Source organism: Asterias rubens, chromosome 15, assembly GCF_902459465.1.
Source record: "Asterias rubens chromosome 15, eAstRub1.3, whole genome shotgun sequence".
Taxonomy (NCBI): domain Eukaryota; kingdom Metazoa; phylum Echinodermata; class Asteroidea; order Forcipulatida; family Asteriidae; genus Asterias; species Asterias rubens.
Window position 1 is genome coordinate 7,731,887 of NC_047076.1, and position 20,932 is coordinate 7,752,818.

Below are 20,932 nucleotides of genomic sequence, written 5' to 3' on the forward strand. Positions count from 1 at the left end.
CTTGCATTTTTTATGCCACTCAAGCACTCCAACATGTCACCAAACCCTCTTCAAAAGAGAACTCTAATGTCAAGTCTTATTGTTGCAAATTATTTAGTTTCAATGAGGAAGGAAGACACCTGGTGATCATGACAGTATCCTGGCAGTAATATGACACCCGAGGGTTGGACTATGCATGCAGGAGGGTAGGTGAGGCAGGGAGATACAGGTGGATGCAGGGGAGGTCAGCTGACCCTCTCTCTCTCTCTCCAACAGCCCTCCACAGCTTGACAGCTGCATTCTTAAAGCAGACAACATTTGCATCTTGTAATAAGGAAGATCTTGTACAACAATCAAGGAGATCATAATTTGTTTTTTACACTTACACCAATGTGTACTAAGCACTGTGTACTTTCCCGACTTATGCGAACTAAAATCCACAGGCAAATCACTCTGGTGGGATTCGAACCCAGGACCTTTGCATTGCTGGAGCAGATAACTTTAAAATTACACTCAACAGGGACAACAATACCATACCCAAATGTTGTCATAACGTCAGAACAGGGAAAGATTGGGTTATTTTCAGGGGATTTTTTGCAAAATCAGGGACAAATGGCAGCTCTGCATTCCAAAAATTTTAGTTTATGACAACATTCGATCTATGACATAGTAAAGATTTAACAATAAGATGCCAACAATATTTTCTTGATATGTCTGATTTGGTATGATTATAAGTGTTCCATTCCAATTATGTCCCCTCACCATGGCAATAAAAACACAACTTTAATACTTGATTTTCTACAATATTGATTCAACAAATCTGAATGTCCTAACTAAAACCAATCATTTGAAAGATGATACCCAACACCTACAGCTTGGCAAACAGCGCTGAGAAGTGTTTATTGTCAGCTTCTTCAATAAATACTTCTCTCTCAGTCGTGATTATGTTATTACTATATTGTATCAATATTGTTGTTGTTACCATGGTAACTGGATGACCTTAATACTATAGATAACTGGGTCATAAACCCTGCTGGAGTAATGTATTACCTGCTTGTATGGCAGCTTCAAGTCCACTTGAAGGTGTTATATTTCATTCACCTTTTTGTTGGGCAATAGGTTCTTTTCAAAAACCATGGCTTGCGCTTGGGCTTACTCTCCTAGGTCAGTTAGTTGGAAAATTTGCACTTTCCTTAACAACCTTCAATCAGGCGACAGAACCCGAAGCCATGGTTTTGAAAAGGGTCATAGTCTCTTCAGTTACACCCCTATGTTCCGATACCTTCTTGTACAACACCCCTGTGTTTCGACAACCTTAGAGTAATTATCTAGCCCTAACCCCAACTCTAACCTTATTGAATAAATCACATGGGGTTTTCGGAACATAGGGTAGTCAGAACATAGGGGTGTCGGAACATAGAGCAGTCGCCATCTCTTAAACTAAGCTAGGGGCAGTTTTAAACAGCTTTACAAGGGTGGCACCCATTTTGCTTTTCCCATTTTAACCAGTGTCACCAAATTAAGGCTGAATTTTTTTACAAAATGAGGATGAGAAGTATCATTGTCACAGTAGATGACTACAGTAGAATCGGAATTTATAGGAGGTCACCAAGGCCAGAGGAATGTCAAGTTAGAACTCCTATCTCAAAGCCTCTGGAGATCTGACTCCTCTAGCCATGGTGCAAGATGCTCTTATGTGGTTACCGTCCAACCAAAAGCATGAAAACGTCATGGCAGTAGATAGCTTTGCTGCAGTTCTCACATGTTATCATGTACAATTAGAGGTTCGTCGGCAAGTCAGGTTTAAAGGACAACGCACTCAAGTGTTTCATTCATTTGATCAAAGTAGTTAAGCGATAACAGCGTCTTGGAACAAGACTATGACTTCTCCAGCAAGAAGCTGGCGCTTCATTGGCTACTGATGTAGTGACCTGCACTGTCATCAGGAACTGTACGTGAACTCTCAGTGTGTATGCCATCTTAGACCCTGGCCATTTGGGGTCAACGATTCCATCAAATTATATCAGAGTCAGGGACCGTGGGAATCAAAATATAATTTCTCTGTTTTCATTGGTGATCCCATCGATCGTGGCGGTGTTAAGGAAAGCAGTGCAGATATCTTTCAGACGTGAGGTCATAACCGTGTCAAGTTGAGTAGTCATGGGGAAAGGGAAGATTGTTTCCATCACATAAATAAATACGACCGGCATTAAAACAAACAATGATTAAGGCCGGGATAGAAATAGAGTTTTGAAACGGACGGATGTGATGACAAGAAGGATGTCCTTTGCTGAATGAAAATTATTGTTACAGGATATCAGCTTCAGATTGTTCTAATAATGTAGTTTTAATATCAATTTTTTTTTCATCTCGTTTAAAAAAAAATGTATTATTACATCTAGATGAACAATATTCCGCCTGTTGTATCAAAATGGTAATAAAATACTCTTGGGGAAAGACCGATCTAATAGTAAAGAAAATTATATTTCTTGGCATGGTGTAGCCCTCCATGGTGTAGCAGAGCAATTTTAGCGAATCTGATGCAAGTCCTTATGGCCAAGCCTTCAGGGTGAGGGTTTACATAAAGTGCTTACACTGCCAGCAACTGTTTTGTTAGCCAAACCAATTCTGTGATGTTCTATTGGTAATTACTCAAAATAATTATCAGCATAGAACCTCATTTGGTACCGAGTAATGGGGAGAGGTTGATAGTATAAAACATTGTGAGAAACGGTTCCCTGAAGTGACGTAGTTTTCAAGAAAGAAGTCAATTTCCACGAATTTGATTTTGATACCTCAGATTTAGAATTTGAGGTCTCGAAATCAAGCATCTGAAAGCACACAACTTTGTGTGGCGAGGGTGTTTTTTTTTCCATAGTTATCTCGCAACTCCGACGACCAATCAAGCTCAAATGTTCACATGTTTGTTATTTTATGCATGTTGAGATACACCAAGTGAGAACACTGGTCTTGTTTTTTTAAAGAACCCAGTGTTACTTTTGTTATTTTAAGTAACATTTCAAGTACGGACAGTTTTCTAGTATTGTGATCAAAAGTTTTAACATAACATTGCTTGAAACTAATTAATTGTAAAAGAAATGCATTTTTACACAGTCATGGTTGTATCGTACCAAGTTTACTGGAAAAAAGTTCATGCACTTCTAATTATCCAAACCATACAATACAATTCTTCACTTACTATTTATATTGGCTAAAGGTTACTTAGGTATCACCACTAGTCAACATTTTTCCAGTCCTTACCAAAAACAATATTTCTCTTTGGGAAATTTAATCAAAAGGATTTCCCTTCTATCTATTACAGACAGGTGTATTTTTCTGCTAGTTACAGTTAAAACCTTGGGGTCGAAATTCAATCGCTGTAATGTCACGATGTTCGCGACAAAAAGATACATCGGTCCGAATCCCCAAGTCCTTCATCTTGAGTCAATGCCAAACGAGTCATCACAGGGGGGAGGGAAAAAATGCTTGGCGTGTTAGACACTACTAATTATGTTGCTACTCATTTTGGCAATCTATATGCTAAGTCACTCCATGAACCTGCGACTCCCGTAGGAGCGCACACCTTACTCTAGCAGCGGCCGGTTATTTATACTCCGATTAAATATTCAAAACATGATTGAATTTATGCCGGACATTTTTCACCCATGTACATGATGATCCTCTACAGCGGGGAAAACAAATGGATTGTACGGTTAATAATTTACGTTGTGATCAAACATGCTTAAAGACTATAGTAGATGGTTGGTAAAAATAACAAATAAAACATTAAATTAGAATCTGAAAGTTCACTGATTATTACAGTTCATACCAGAACCGATCCTCAAGGGAAAAATTTCCATCTGAAATATTGTAAAAGTGAAGTATCATTTGAAGAACCCTTACACTATTAACATATTCTTATTGCAACAAAAAAAAAGAAATTTGAAGCACAAGCTATGCACAAAGTCCCTAGTTTGCACTTAAACGAGATCACCTAAATTTCATCAGCTTTTCAGTTTTGTTTTTTGTTTGGGTTTGTTTTTGGGGGCAGGAGGGGTTGGGATGTTGTGTTAATTGACAACAAGAAGATGGGAATGACGTTAATATCCCCTGAAAACAAATGATGTAATATACCTTTAAACATGTCCGATTCTTCACCGCCTCAAAGGGGAAATGCATCAGTAAATCGCTCAGAAGTTTTTCCATGGTAGTGTTTTTAACAGACAAGACAGTTCTAACATCATTTCACCAACCTTGTACTTTAATTAAGAAGATTACAAAAAAAGTCTTCTATTAATACTTTATATTCTACGCTAGTAACAACAAATATTCAGACTCTAGAAATCAAATAACCAAGATGACTTATTCTGTTTCCCAAATATAATAATTTGAAAAATATTAACTTCACAGTTAAAATTGTTGCAGTGTGTGTAGGGGGTCAACATAAACAACTGCACTGTACTGTAAGATTATTTTTGGGGAGAGTTGTCACAGGACTCGGGAAAGTATAGACTTGTTGACAAGTCATTAAATGTTTGTCATGGTGATAGCGTTCCAACTCTCTCTACAATTCTTGTGTCACTGCCAAAGTTCTCACGAGACTGCTAGCCCCCGCAAGACTACTACTCTCGCCCCAGCGAGAGTACTGTTCTCGCGACTATGGAGAGCAGTTGGGGAGCCAGCAGCCTCGCGCGAGAGCAGTCTTTGGCCGAGGAAAGCTAGCTACTGAGCATTAACGACTTGTCCGAAGAAAATACTGAGTATACCATGCGTTACACTATTCTACCTTCTTAAATAAAGTTGAAGTTACTATCTACAAGTTGAAATACCATCTACTAGACAGGGAAGGTCCTGAAAATGAGTCCTGAAATCTAAGAAGGCCTTGGGGAAAAAACCTTCACAGGTCTTCAAGATCCCTGTACAACAAGTACATACATGGAGCCTCAAGTGGCACCTGGCCATTAGCGGAGTATTTTAAGAGGTTGTACTGAAGTTAAACAAGAGTTTTTGGAAACCACAAAGGGGTTAGAGGGCTGTGTTAGGAAACTACGGTCACGTTTTTAAAAAGAGTCATAAATTCCTGCGGTTATATCCAGAGGAAACAGAGATGTTTGCTCTACATGTGAGGACCGAAATGAAATAGAATGAAATCAATATTCAGTGAAATTAAAAAAACAAAAAGCTCTGCAAGAGTCAAGTTAAACTTTTGATCATTTTTAGTTTGAATTTACACTTTCTAACATGTTTCTGTATCCCCCCCCCCCAACCAACAAATAATTTAATAAATACAAGCTCAAATGTAAGATAATCAAATCAACTTTCTGTAAATCACCATAAAAGAATTGGGTTTTGGTTAAAGAGTTAAGTAAGTTTGGAAGCCACTTTTTTTTCCCCTATCAGGATGTGAAATGCAAGACACAGTTCCACCGGGGCAGCCCCTTGTCATTCCCCATCAAAATATTGTCTAGTTCCTTGTTGGAATGGAATGGTTTCACATGATACCATCGGGGGCCCCCCCCCCCCAGCTATTCTCCCTTCCAGCCTCACTTTCATTCCATGCAGTTGTACACATGAAAAATACAGATGGCACAACCATGATTTCAACCTGCAAACAGCAGTACTGTAATACATCCCTTGAATGTGTGGGCACTCATTATGTGAACACAGTTGTATGAATATAGTGCCTATCAATACGATATAGAAACCGGTTATTAGAAAGTGGTTTCAAATGTCCAAAGAATTTGTCCTAGATTGTGCACAATAATTTCCTCATAGAGACTGCTCATATCAGTTGCATCTAGGCCAGGCCCCTGGTGTCTCAGAGTAGCCTCCACATGGAGGATCTTGAAGTCATACGCGTGATTTACAAATACGTCTTCTGACAAAGGACACGATCTGTGACAGTGTGAGGATAGGCATCTTAGATCTATTCATGCGGAGCACGCAACATTTCAGTGGGGTCTGCGCGGTAACTTTGGACCAGGAAATTTATGATTGCTCTGAGGACAGTCCAAAGTTTGCAGCATTTTTCAGATCATAAGGAGAGAACTGTGTTTGAGAGCCTCATCCCTCCCCCAAAGTAGTATTCAAAGGCAGTGGACACTTGGTAATTGTCAAAGACTAGCCTTCACAGTTGGTGTATCTCAACATATGCATAAAATAACAAACCTGTGAACATTTGAGCTCAATCGGTCATCGAACTTGCGAGATAATAATGAAAGAAGAAAACACCCTTGTCACACGAAGTTGTGTGCGTTTAGATGGTTGATTTCGAGACCTCAAGTTCTAAACTTGAGGTCTCGAAATCAAATTCGTGGAAAATTACTTCTTTCTCCAAAACTATGGCACTTCAGAGGGAGCTGTTTCTCACAATGTTTTATACCACCAACCTCTCCCCATTATTTGTCACCAAGAAAGGTTTTATGCTAATAATTATTTTGAGTAATTACCAATAGTGTCCACTGCCTTTAATAAGAGTTTTCTTTCAAAATGTTTGCTCTCCTAAACCAATTATGTCTTAAACTTTGTAATAGTGTAATTTGTTCTACTTTTTAATATCTGTATATTTTCCTGTAATTCGGCCTTTGGTCACCACTGGAATTTTGTTTTTGAAGAATAAACTAATAATGAATGAATGACAGAAATTAATACTTTGTTTGACCAGAAAAGTTGCAAACTCTGGACTATCCCTTGGGTACTGAGTTACTGATTTATTGACCTAACTTAAACATTTATCGAAACTAAGTGGCAAAACACAGTATCGATATTTGATGATGTTATTGTGCAGGGCTCAAATTTTACACTGCACCGCAAGCCAGAGGGCACCGCAAGCCAGAGGGCAAGTGATTTTAGCATTGGGCCAGTAAACATAAACATGGGCTCTTTCAAGTTTATATTACTTTGATGGGAATCCTTTCTCAAAAATGTGTACCACCAACAGCTGCAGTGCTTTTCACCAAGTAACTTTAACAGAGTATTAACCAATCTTTACTCCTTTCTTAATGTAAAAGAGTGAAACACCACTAGTTTTGTCCATCATACAACTCTTGCAAAGAGCTATATGGCGGACAACTCTTTTTAGGGTAAAAGGCAGATACTTTCAACTCTATTAAGGGTGAACTTTGTTCCAATTTCACTCAAAAAGAGTGATACACATTGACTTTCAATCTCAACAGAGTGAAACTGACCCCACTTGGACAAGAGAGTGAAATTTTCACTCTTTTACATTAAGTTCGCTCTTTTACATTAAGTACCTTTAACATAGCATGTAATAGGATTCGATGGATAAGCACCAGCATGCATTCAGTGTACAACACTTTTCCACTTACAAACTCAAAATATCAAAGCCCATTTACTTTGACAGGTTCCCCCCTCACCCCTCACCCACTCCTCATGTCTGGGTATATCTGACCACAAAACCACAGTCTGTAATCTAATAACCTCCCTACACCTACACATGTTACAGTCACCTCGTACTACTTTTTATCACAGATCGGGCAGCTTTCTTCTCTTTCATCATTACAAAATAGAAACTTGGAAAATGGTCTGGTAACTTGTTTATAAGAATTTAGAGCTCCATCATTACTGCATGGTAGACAGGCAGGATTCAATCCAAGATTTGTTTTTTATCTGAGGGGTAGGCGTTTAGATCAAAAACTCTTTAAGTTCTTCGAAAGCAATCAGAGAGGGAACTGGGAAGGGGGAGGAGGTGTCTCACGTTCGCTACAATTTACAAGCTTATTATACGGATTTACACACTTTATAAAGAAGTAGTATAATATCTTATTCACAAATTTTCAAAGTTAAAGGTAGGGAACAAGTTGCCTTTATTTCAACAAGTTAACTTTCATTCTATGAACAATTGTAAAGTCTATGGGAAAATGTTGAAGGGGCACCAATTCCAGGCCTGTCCCACCAATTTTTTTTTAAATCAGCCTCAAGTTTACTACCCTATGCAAAAGATGGTTCCATCATGAGACAGGACTGTTACAAACCACGTCGGCGTTTAATAACCCTGCCCAACACCTACACATATTACACTCATTCCATTACAAGGCACAAATGACAAGACCATTGACGCTATGAGTAGGAAGGAACTTTCATTACCGTCCCGTCAAACCCAATCCACTCTGCGGTTTCCTTATTGGGAAATATCCCGCGTTCCTTTGAGATGTCTAAACCCCCGGCCCTCCATGGACTATGAGTGTTGGAGCTGATACATGTCAACCTTGTGCCATCGCCTTTTTAAAATGATCAGTTCTGACTGACCCCTTGTACATGTAAAAAAAGGAAATGTGAATTAAATCATTAGGTTTTCTTAATTAAAACTAGCACTGTACTAATTAAAGAAACTTTTACTGGCACGTTATTATACTACTTGAGTATCCTAGTTGATGATCGCACCAATGTTTCGGCTGCTCTAAAGTTGTGGAATGCACTACCACCTTATTATTTTTTTTAAGGGGGGGGGGGGGTCAGGGGACTTATCGCTGCATCTTTCAAGACTAAGTTAAAGGATTTCTTGGTCAAGTAGGCTTATGACCCGATTGTTGTGATTTGTTCCCCCTAATATGAGTGAGGGTGTCTCTTTTTATGATTTTTGTGTAACTTGATGTAATTTTATACAATTTTGTTGTGAGTTTGATGGAAGTTTTATTGTTTGTAATTTGCTGTAATTGTAAATGAGATTTCAATGTAATTTGTGCCTTTGAACATCCTCAGATGGAGAGGGCCCACGGGAAATGTATTAAATTATTATTATTGCTATTTTTAATATAATATATATAGCACTTACTAAAGAAAGAACAGAAAGCAAAGACTAAAACTGGACCAGTCACAGAAAATCATATATTCTGTTAAACCCCCAGGAAAGTTTTACACACAACCTTGACCCTAGTTGCACTAATGTAAATTTTAAAAAAATTACAGGTAAAGAACATTTATATGGTGTTCAACTAATACACAGGAATGTTGTCCAAGATACACCGGGAAGTTGACTCAATTTTTTTTTAATTGAATGGGTGACGACATCAGGTAAAGCGAGTCAATTAAGATACTTTAGCTTAGCAAAAATAGCTGGCTTAGCTAAGTATAGTAGAGAACTAGCCATACATCAGACCTGTAATTTCACGAGGCCACCGAAGGCAATGGCCTCCAATGCCCTTGTCTTGGCCTTGGTGCCCTTTCAAAAATTCTCATAGACTTTAAGATTGTCAAATGCAAGTACCCCTTTTCAAAATGAAAATAGCCTTGCCCACTCAAAGATAGTATTCTAGGCCTGCATACATACTTTATCATGGCAGTTTGGCTGGCAACCAGTTTCAGCTTTAAAAAAAACGTATTCCTTTAAGATTTACCTCCTAGTTGTTATTAGTTGTTTGTAAAGGCAACTTTGTTTTCTTTTTTAGGTCACAATCTAAATTTATGACAATTTGGTTCCTAAAATGTAGTTCGACGCTCGCTCCGTTGTAAAATTCCATATATAGTTATCTGAAGTATGTCCCCTACAAGGGGAATTGGATATTTGACATCATAAACTACCGATAAAACACGTCATAAATAAGGCATGAGCATACACTCACGTAGTGGCTGTCAGGAAAAAACTGGGGTTATATCAATATATATATTGTATACCACACACACACTGATTCCTGTCATTTGGTGGAATACGCATCACGCATCATCCATTATTTTGCAATGTATTTTACTGCAGCAACGCTCCTGAATATAATATTGCATAGGCCCATCCAATATGGATACCTATTGAATGTTTCACAGAGTTTTTCCAAACATTGAAATGTCTATTAAAAAAACAAGACACACTAGAAGTTTGTTAAATGTCAGATAGTTTGTAACATGAATGTTACACTTTGGACGGCCCAGCTTTGGTTGGGAGCATGCTCTTTTAATTGAAATTTAAATGGAAATATGGTTTATATTCACAAAGGATTAGGTCACTTTAAAACTGCACCAGTCATAAAAAATAATAGGATGTATCAGTGAATACTGTGTGAGGATAGATGCACATGACAGAAAACACTTCTACCAGATGATAATCATAGTTCTAGTCTCAGTTTTGGTTTTGTTTTTGTCAACAAAAAACGAGCAGCCATTGATACAATGAGCTTGTTTAAAAACTCCCAACAAATACCTCACAATTATAAGTTGTTCAATTCAATTATTTTATTTTATATAAAAAAATTCACTGTGGTTTACTATTCAACACATTTTACACTTCATAAATACCTCAGACACTTTCGCTATTCCTATTGGTGGAGAGCGCGTCACGTGGGTGTGTATAAACCTTTGATTATGACCAGTAAAAAGTGTTAATTCATGGGCGTGACACGCGACCTTGCACCTGTTCTTATAAGACAGTTTCTTCATTCCTATTGGTCGAGAGCAAAGGCTGAAACAGTTGTGCCATATCACACGATACGCGCGACGCGCACAGCATTCCCTAATAAGGAGTGGTTTACCCGAGGGCGGCGGAGGGCCTTACCATTTCATAGCTGGAGGGGTGTTGTGTTGAAAGAAATCATTTAACAATTATAATTTTTGCATTTATTTTACTTTTTGACCAAAAAGTTATGATGTTTTTGACCAAAAAGGTATTTATGAATGGAATCAAAGTGTGTTGAATCGGTTTTCAACTAATAATAATAATAATAATAATAATAATAATAATAATAATAAGACATTTGTAAAGCGCCTAATGCAAAAGCCTCTAAGCGCATTAAAGAAACAATAAAATAAACAATTAGAGAAAGATACAAGATACAAATAGGCAAATTACAAAAAAGAAGCTTTAAACAAATGAGTTTTCAACAAGGACTTAAAACATTGTAAAGTATTAGCTTGGCGAATATGCACAGGAAGACTATTCCAAAGAAACGGTGCGGCGTAAGAAAAAGATCTGTGGCCATAAAAAATGGAAGAAGCTCTAGTAGCAGAAAGCAATGACTGTTGAGATGATCGTAAAGTCCGAGTAGGGGAATAATGATGAACAGTTCAGATAAATAAGCAGGAGATTGACATGTTTGAGCCTTGAAAGTTAACAGAAGAATTTTGTAAACTGTTCGAAACTTAACTGGGAGCCAATGCAATTGCATTAGTACAGGTGTAATATGGTGAGAACGAGGCAGACTTTGTCTCTGTAAAATTATCAAGAACCAGGCCTCGTTGGGATTAAACCACTAGTTGAAAACCTCTTCACTGCACCACATTGATTCCTTTATTTAAAGCATTTTTACATGGGAACAAGCTCCCCCCAAAAATGTTTGAATACATCCGAGATTTGCGCAAGAAAATAATGTGACCATTGAGAATTGTGCGACTGATCACACCCTGTATGCTGTCACTGTAGAATTAAGTGACATTACAATCCTACGAACAAGGGTCTTTAAACGTGTAAAAAGTAGACCAACTAAATTCCATTGTGAGCAACTCAAAAAACTATCGGGCTGTGAACATATGTTACATTGGAGGGTAATAATTGGGATTAGTCAGGTAACCTTGTTTTCTAATGAGATGTGCCACAAATCAATCCTATCAAGCATTTAACTGTCTTGCACAGAGGGCAAAACTGCTTCTCAAAGAGATTTGCTTCAAGCCAAACTTAATGTGAGATCAGTTCAAATTGTTGATAAGCTGGGCTGAAATTCATGAAGCAGTTTGGCAAAAAACGCTGCTTAGCACACAAAAAACTTGCTCAGCAGAAACAGGTTACCAGCCAAAAAGTAAGAAAAATAATATGTGACTTTGTGTTAATTTCTGCTTAGAACAACGGTTTACGGAACACTGTCTGCTAATTAACAGCCATATTAAGGAGATTATCGGTCTTTATCAGACAAATACAGCAGAACCAGACTGGGTATCCTTCCCCTAAGCCTCAGTTTGGAATACATACATTTGTATCGAAGAAGTGAAAAAGATGGTTGCAGCATAAGACCCACTCTCCATATCGCTAAGTACATCATAAATAAAATATGGTATGCTGCAACTAGAGAACCCAAAACAGCTTTCAGCTTTCTGTGTTAAAGGGTCTATGTAACTTTTGTAGGACAAAAAACACAATGTCTACAGATTTACACTAAACTTACACAGTTTGAAGATAATGATAGTAGAAAGCTTCCCTGAAAATATTACGTGCTGAGGTGCTGTAGTTTTGGAGAAATGAGTAAAACAATGTCATGAAAATAATTTTCGTCTCATGAGACGAAAACTATTTTAATCATTTACAAAAGTACCCAAATCCTTTAAAGCCAAAACTCGCAAATGCCTTTTTCTTGTTGTTTATTGACAACGCCCCTGGATGTTTAATGGTGTGTGGTTCAACAAGAGGTCACAGGATTGTAATACACAGTACCATGCATAAATGTAACGCACTTTCCTTGTACATGTACAGTGAGCATACCCTAACTTCTCTGTTACAAATGCAGGTAGAGGCCCGAATAGCCCTACAGGCAGATATCACTCAACAAACATAAACACTCAACAAAACCCATCTAAAAAATTATGCAATATTTTTAAAGTAAAACTGGATTTCTTTTCTTATGGTATCTACAACATGCAAGGGTCGCGGAACAAAATGATGGATGTTGAGTAGCATTTACCAAAGTCATTAGTTTGGTAGAACAAAACCTTAAAGGAACATGTTTGCCTTGGATCGGTCGAGTTGGTCTTTGAAAAGCGTTTGTAACCGTTTGTTATAATGGTTAGAAAGATGTTTAAAAAGTAGAATATAATGATTTACACACATTTGCCTCGAAATCGTGTGGTTTTCCTTTTACTTTGCGAACTAACATGGTCTGCCATTTATGGGAGTCAAAAATTTGACTCCCATAAATGGCCGGCCATGTTTGTCGACGAAGTAAAAGGAAAACCACGCAATTTCAAGTGATACTTGTGTGAATCATTATATTCTACTTTTAAAATATCTTTCTAATCATATGCATTTTATAACAAACGATTACAAAAACGCTTTTCAAAGACCAACTCGAACCGATCCAAGGCAATGTGTTCCTTTGATTGTAAAATATGAATATTATACTACTTTATATGACAACATGTTTTTATTTAAATATTTTAAAAAGAAAGGGTCGGATGGTATGTTTATAGTACATTTTTGTCAACAGATGAATTCAAGTGCTTGCAGTACAACCGTCTGCAAACAAGTTTTACAATTTTAAAATGGTCAGTTATAAATAGGCACTACAAAGGCAGCTGGGAATATCAATGGAAATCTTTGAAAACAACTTCGCTTTTGTACACATGATAAAGAATGCACAAAGTTAACAACATTCATGGAGAATCAAAGTAGAAAAGATGAACCAATGCCTTGGAAAAGTACTAATTCAGGAGACAGTCCTGAAAAGAAGTGCAAAATGTTGATAATTTGGGACATCACAGAAGTTTGCAATCATATGGTTAACAATGATGTATATGCATAAACTGACATGATTTATTTTGTGTTCATTTTCATTATACGTAAACTTATTGTTCTCATATAGAATAGCAAATGTTTTAGTGGTGTTTCAGTGCCCCTTGAGGGTTAGACGCTCACACGCCACTGTTGCTTAGTGTCGCACTTATCAGTGCCAAGGTGTTTGGGCCCATGTTGTTAATGTTCAAAGTGAACTTCCCATGTAAGTATTAATCATGCATCATGAAATATGAACCAAATGGATTAAGTATGGAACCTGGTTTGAACAGTTCGGGCATACCTTGGGTAACAAAATCTCAATAAATAAATGTTGTAGTCTCCCTTTAAAGGGTCTATGTAACTTTTGTAGGACAAAAATACAATGTCCACAGATTTACACTAAACTTACACAGTTTGAAGATAATGATAGTAGAAAGCTTCCCTGAAAATATTACATGCTGAGGTGCTGTAGTTTTGGGGAAATGAGTAAAACAATGTCATGAAAATAATTTTCGTCTCATGAGACGAAAATTATTTTAATCATTTACAAATGTATTTTCATGACATTGTTTTACTCATTTCTCAAAAACTACAGCACCTCAGTTAGTAATATTTAAAGGGAGGCTTTCCACTACCATTATCTTCAAACCCTGTTAGTTTAATGTAAATCTATGGACATTTTGAAAAGGTACCCAAATCCTTTAAAGGTATTAATTATTATAGACGATGTGACCTCTGTCGTCACACGAAAACCATAACATGATTCGCGCGCATACCGCCGGGCAAAACCTTTGTGTTTTGGCAGCCAGCTAGAAAGTGTACGCAATCTTACTATGACTACGCAACTCAGTGCCCGGCGAAACATGACGTATATAGTGTTTTGTCAACAGAGGGCAGTTTGAATGTAAACATAGGTCACATCGTCTATACAGGCCTGCTTTCAGACATCGGGTTTTGGCTAGAAAACGCATGATAAAGAACAATTGTTTTACCCATTTCCTAAAAGCAAAACTATTTCAAGGGAGGTTACCCACCATGACAATCTTTATACCACCGTTTAAGTCATGTCCAAATCAGTGAGCAACCAATGTTGTACACACCCTTTAAACCCAAATTAACAGGTGTTCACCTGGGTTTGAAAGATCATCTACTCAGGTATTCTTATCACCTGTCCTATCACACACCCTATAAATTCCAAACCATGGCTTCTGATCCCATGACCTGAAAGTGAACGCAGGAGAACTTGACCTAACTGCAGTCTGTCTATCAGGCCACCTGAGAGTCTCTGATTGGTGGAAACTTTAGAGTGGGCGGGGCTTACATGTGTGCATGATTTTGTATTGTAGCAATGGACTGTGTAGTACACATAACTTTCAAAGTGTTCTGATTGGGTATATCTTAGAAGGGGGTGTGGCTAAAAGAGTGTTCAATTGATATGAGATCTTTGGCATGCATAGTGAATAAGTCTTAAGGGCTGATGGCAAATCTTGAGTGGGGGGGGGCTACAAGTACATGAATATGCTTATTTTTATGTCATGTATTATTCATTTCTAGCTAGATATTCATTGCTGCTATCACAGTGTTCTGATATACCAGTTACAAGTTAATTTCATATGACTCTCCAATGGATTCAAATTCTAATGGTGTGACATGAATGAGTATAAAATGGGACCAATCAATCCAGGCTCAATGCAAGTAATTATAAAGTGGGCGTGGCAAACAGGGGAGTGTTTACAGACCATATGAACTGGTTTCTGGCAAGCATGATGATACTAAACAGACTAGAATATTGTATATAATGATCAATGAGTTAAACTTACCAGATAAAACATGTACATTGAATCCATTATGCTCTTTGTGAAGCTGTCAACTTCACCTCCAGCTGAACTCACCAAAAACCAATAAACCTGAAAATGTCACCTTTTATGATTTTAAAGCGTTGTAGAGTCGTCACACAATTTATACTTTCTGAAGCCCAAGTTCACAATTCAGTAGGTCTGGACTAATCACAAGAGGTCATGAGGGATCCAAAGGTCAATAATAGGCTCAATGATGATTGGTTGTATCACTTTCAAGTGGGAGGAGTCTCCTTCAGTCATGGGTAGAAATATTGAGAGATCAATTTTCAAGTTTCTTAAACGTTTCTTTAAGCAGGTGTTTTCTCGTTGAAACTTATACATACATGTACAATATGTATCTGGTGATAACTGAGTATTTTGTTGATACAAAGATAACACAACTAGAAATTTGTTTCAATCGCTTGAATTCGAAGACTTTATTTCTGCGCTAACCGAAACTTCTTCACAGAGTGAGTTGAGAATAGTGGAACCATACGTACTGTTAGCAAAAGGAATTATATCTCTGAAAGAATAGCGATTAAGCACTGCCACTAACAATGAAAAGGTCTGATATTAATGACGAATCCAGAAGTGCACAAGTATATACAGTCTGTTAACTTGCTCCAGTTAAACTATACAACATAGTTTGATGTAGGAGGAGAAATGGCCGGTGGAAACAAGGGTTAATATCAATGTGACCGAACAAGAATATCATGTGATGCAAGTACAAACATATACACAGATATAATAACAGATGACATATGGTTTTTATATACATGTATAGGCCCCTGGATGCTGGGTGTGGGTGGGTCGGGTACATAAGCTGTTGCAAATAAGTCAGTATACAGGTTAAAGGCAGTGGACACTATTGGTAATTACTCAAAATAATTATTAGCATAAAACCTTACTTGGTAAAAATAGAAAAAAAATATGCCTCATCCTCATCCTTTTGGAAAAAAAACCGGCCGAATAACTGGTGTTTTCTTTTATTTGGCCTTACTCAGATTCCCCTCATCTTTCCCCTCATCTTTCCCCTCATCTCCCCTAACCCCCCCCCCCCCCCCCCCCATGTCTGCACCAACACATCACCCTGTGTAATGGCTGAGTAATGCATGTTTACTCTCAACCCATGAGTATAAGCCTCATGTCCATACATCATACCACTATCAATACACTTTGGTTGTAGAGTAAACAGATTAAGGCTGCATAACAGTCTGGGGTTCCTCTACTCCCACAATAAATAGTGAGGTCTGAGGTTGCTTAATATGATGGTGTTTATGACATCAAGAAACATCCTATGAGCAACATAAGCAGAGCTACAAATTGGAAACAACTTGATGAAGCAAACATTTAATTATAGTCTGAGTACTCATCTCCATGAAAGGGGGAGGGGGTGAGAAGATGTGAAGGAGTACACATTCTAAAATTGAAATGGAAAATGAAAATTAAAAAAATTCTTTTAATCTCCTGTTACCAAACCATCTGCGTATTACATGGTTTCATATTTTAAGTATGGAAATCAAATATTAAATTTTCAAATTTATTTATTAATAGAAATCCAAAATTAAGTATTTATTTTCATTTTTCAGTAATAACCCTCAAGGTATACTAACTGAGCAAATCTTGAATAGTTTTAGGTTTAACCAAATTGGCTAGAGCGGGTTTGAACCTGCAAACTCAGCATCAACATGCCAGTGCTCTTGCTACTAATGCGGAGGTCTCTAGTTCAAATCCCGCTCTTATCAAATTTATTTTGTCCAACCTGAAATCTTTTGTATACACAGCTTGACTAAAAAGGGATTGCCATAATTTAAACTTAATTTTCAATAACTTCTTAAGTGATTTGTCAGGATTTTCAGAATAGGGCAAACATAAATGGCTTTTCCTAAAATGAAACCTACACTACAGAGCTAACCAGGTTTTCAGTATTTTTGGTAACAGAAATGTAAGTTCATTCTGAAAGGGTAATGTAACTTGATCTTTAAAAAAGAAAACCATCTCCATTGGATTATTATAAGGCATGTAACTTGATAAGAGTAGAAACTACCCTTCTAGTCCTACCTTCCACATGAAAATGTTTGTACAGTGCAATTTTTTCAGTTTCTATGGCACACAAAGCCAAGCGAATAAGAGAAACTCAGCTGGGCGCAATTTCATGGCTCTGCTTACCGCCAAATTCAGCACTTTCACACAAAAAACATCAAGAAAAAAAAAATCATGGAATGTTCAAGATTGCACAATAGGGCCTTTTAAAACCAAGATAAACCATAAAGTATAAAACATTCCAAAGACATTGTTTTAATTCAGCGTGCCGGGCCAAAATGCCCCACAGTTTTGACAAAATCCTGGGGAGCACCCTAGTCATGACCTTTTCCTTTAATCTAGCAGATTCAATTTTCTGTTGCGAAATGAGGCATGTGTATCCTGTGAGGCAATCAGTCAATTGAACAAAAAAACAAAAGCAGTCAGGAAATATACATGATCAGATGTTGTCTTTTGTTACTGTTCAATGACTGCATTGTTGTACTAAGTTACTGGGACCGGTTGTCGGTATGACGAAGAACCAAAACGAATGCAGAATGTCAATGAAGCAAATGACTAAAAAAAGAAAGAGTATGGACAGGAAATTAATTTCAGTTTCAAGAGCTGCTTCTCCTGTATACAAAAAAGGCCTGCAGTAAATTTACATGAAGGACAATTTCTAATCATGCAAATACAATAAGTTATGTTTAAATAAATGGTTAGGGAGACGAGAAGAAGGCTGATGCAGTACGAATGCTCTACCGATTGAGCTAAACCGTCCAGTTATATGTGTGTTTATGATATTTGGCCACAGTAAAATTTATTGTAATTAAAAGCTGATGTCAATGATACAGGCTTTTAACCACTTTTAAAGGCAATGTATCATAGTTTTGCAGATTTTTGGAAAAACTTGGAATTCAGATTTAAGCGGGGAGGTTATTAATAATAACATATGGAGGAAGAGAGTAACAGCAACTACACAAACTAGTAATGGCAAAATCTTTATATCTTTGATCAACAGACCTTCTTTCTGATTACTTTTTTTTTTTAATACTTGTTGCAATATGGAAATAAATGTCCAGTTGAATTGAACAGAACTTAATGGCAATAATATGCACAATTTTTAATTTAGTGTGAAATATTTCAGGGGTTTCTGTTAAGAATTTGATGACAGAAATCTCTATGAAACAAACACATCTCAAATATCAGTGCCCGCTGTATTGCGTTTTGATTTCAAACTGCCCAGCTTCTTTTTTTTTAAGTCACAAATATATATATACATATAAATGAATATGAAAAAGCCTTTCTTAATCTCAACAATGCCATTTCATGATAACATGTATGTTATATGGGCAATACATATTGTGGTTGATGAACAAAGACAAAATGACTGGAACAGGAATTGAATCAATGACCTCCAGATTAACGTACCGATGCTCTACCAACTAGCCCTATGTTGTCAGTCAGTCTCTGGTATTTTGCCAACATCTTTTGCTGGAGGGGGGCGCTTGTGGTTTATTATTTTATAAAAATTGTCAGGACTTCTCCGTCTTTTACTCCTAAAGTTAAGAATTATGCTTATACTGTATGAAATGGAAAAAAAAGATTTGCGTTAAACTTTACTCGAATCCCACCCGAGTAAAATGCCTGTGATTTTTTTTCACAGGACTCAGGAAAGTACAGAGTATACAGTGCTACATACATCGGTGTATATGGGTAAAAACCAAAAATTAATCAACTTTACTTCATCGAGAATAAAAAAAAGCTCTTCAGAAAAATGGATTTTATTCTGCGTCTAACTCCTTGTTTATGATCGCCTTTTCAAATTGATTCACCAGATTTGAAATGTCTGGCTGTGCTCAGTGACCTTTGGAATATACATGAATCAGAAGACATGAACTATGATATGAGACTGTAATTAATGAGGTACCTGGTGACGTTGGTTGTAACGAGAACGCTGGAAGCTCATTCCCTTGTCTTCACGGTGCAACTCTTGGTAATCGTCCCTGTATGAATCACGGTAAATGCCGTCCCGAAAGAAATTATTCCGGTAAAACTCATCCGTGTGGTACATAGGCAATGGGTGCCCTGCCATGTTGCGCCGGTACAAGCTCCCTCCGTTCACATGCTGTCCTGCTCCCCTGTTGAACCGGTTACCAGTATTCCCGGGCATCTTGCTTGACCGTTGCGGAGACTGAGAGAGTGATTTCTCGCCGTTTTGCATCGTAATAAATATCTCACTGATCGCTACTAGTATATAAAATCCTTTTGCGCTGAATTTAGTCTAATAAAAGTACAAAAGTTATACTCAATCCTTGAAAGTTGTTGAATACAATTGCTTCAATTTGGCAACAATCACAAAGGAAAACAGCTCCAGGATTTGTGCAGCACAGCCTTTTTTCTTTAAAGAGAAATACTTAAAACAATGTGTTAATCTATGGCAGCATAGTATCCAGTGATAATGCAGTACGAGGAAGTGATACAGTAGAATCACAGATCCAGGATCTTGAGTACAATCCACACTATTCCAAATGGGAAATGACAATGTCGCTTGTGAAACAGGAAGGGAAAACCTTATTGGAGTCCCTTGAACCAGTGGAAGTACACAGGAAGCCTGACCAGCTTTACATATACAGCAAACGAGAACGAGACTATAGGCCTACTACAATGGGATGCCTTGTAATCATGACCAGTAAAAATACCAACACTCCACTTTTCTTGGTGATTAAATTTAACAAATGTATTCGGATTTTGCTGGTACCATCATGTATCATAGAAGGTCTGTCCTAAATAAAACACATAAACATCTTCAGAATTCTTGTTTTCCATCGGACCATGGTGGAAGAGATCAGAGACCTACCCACAGCTTTTTATATAACATCTTCGCTACAGAATACAGAAACTCAGAAAGAAAGAGTAAACAACATGTTCACTGCAGAATACCAATTAATTTTTGGAGAGAAAACTTCTAGGAGTTAACAGTCTGAAAGTTTGAAAATCATAACATCTCACTTCTGGCATCAGATATGAAAAAAGGTTCAGTTGAGGATATTACCCATTGTTAAACCATGAACTTTTGTGTCATATCCCTAAATTTCTAAATGCTCAGCATTAGTATTTCTTTTGTATTTATTTATTTATATAATAATAATAATAATAAAACCATTTATATAGCGCCTTTTCCTGAGGTTACTTATTTAAAATCTTCGGACATAAGTACATTTAAAGTTGTCTGGGTCATTACAGAGAGTGAGAAAAGTGTGAGCTGTGATGACGGTAGCTAAATGCCTTCTAATGTTGTAGACAAACAACAAGAAATTGCAACAATTCGCTTTGTCTTTATGAACACACTGTACCTCAAGAGCACACATTCTAACAGGCATGATGTTTGGTCCTTTAAAGAAACAAAATTCATCAAGTACAATGGCTGACCTATATGTACCTGTATATTTCAGGCTAATTAATATTTAAAAATCTGATCTTTCCCATGGGAAACATAGCAAAGAATATCATGCAGATATTCTATAACAAGGTTCTTCTTTCATTCAAGCACGAAACCCCATAAATGCTACCTGATCAACAAGGGTAGAGCTTCTAAATGACGGTTCTTCTGTTATAAATCACAAAAACCACAAATACTGTCGTTACTTTATTTAATAACTTCTATAAG

The 20,932-nt window shown here is 37.2% G+C and overlaps 1 protein-coding gene across 1 annotated transcript; it reads right to left on the reverse strand.

The window, feature by feature from the left end:
* Positions 1-169: 169 nt before the first annotated feature.
* On the reverse strand, positions 170-19,777 carry LOC117300234. Its single transcript, XM_033783960.1, has 2 exons — positions 19,193-19,777; positions 170-280 (listed from the first exon to the last, which is right to left on the reverse strand). The coding sequence occupies exons 1-2, from the start codon at positions 19,484-19,486 to the stop codon at positions 170-172; spliced, it is 405 nt and encodes a 134-aa protein (XP_033639851.1). The 5' UTR covers positions 19,487-19,777.
* Between the last annotated feature and the right edge of the window lie 1,155 nt (positions 19,778-20,932).

What these genes read in the sequence shown, in the direction of transcription:
- LOC117300234 (XM_033783960.1), bottom strand. Translation starts at nt 19,486, where the DNA reads ATGCAAAACGGCGAGAAATCACTCTCTCAGTCTCCGCAACGGTCAAGC. An exon ending in GTTACAACCAACGTCACCAG is followed by an intron (nt 281 to 19,192) that starts GTACCTCATTAA and finishes GTCTGCTTTAAG; the next exon opens with AATGCAGCTGTCAAGCTGTG.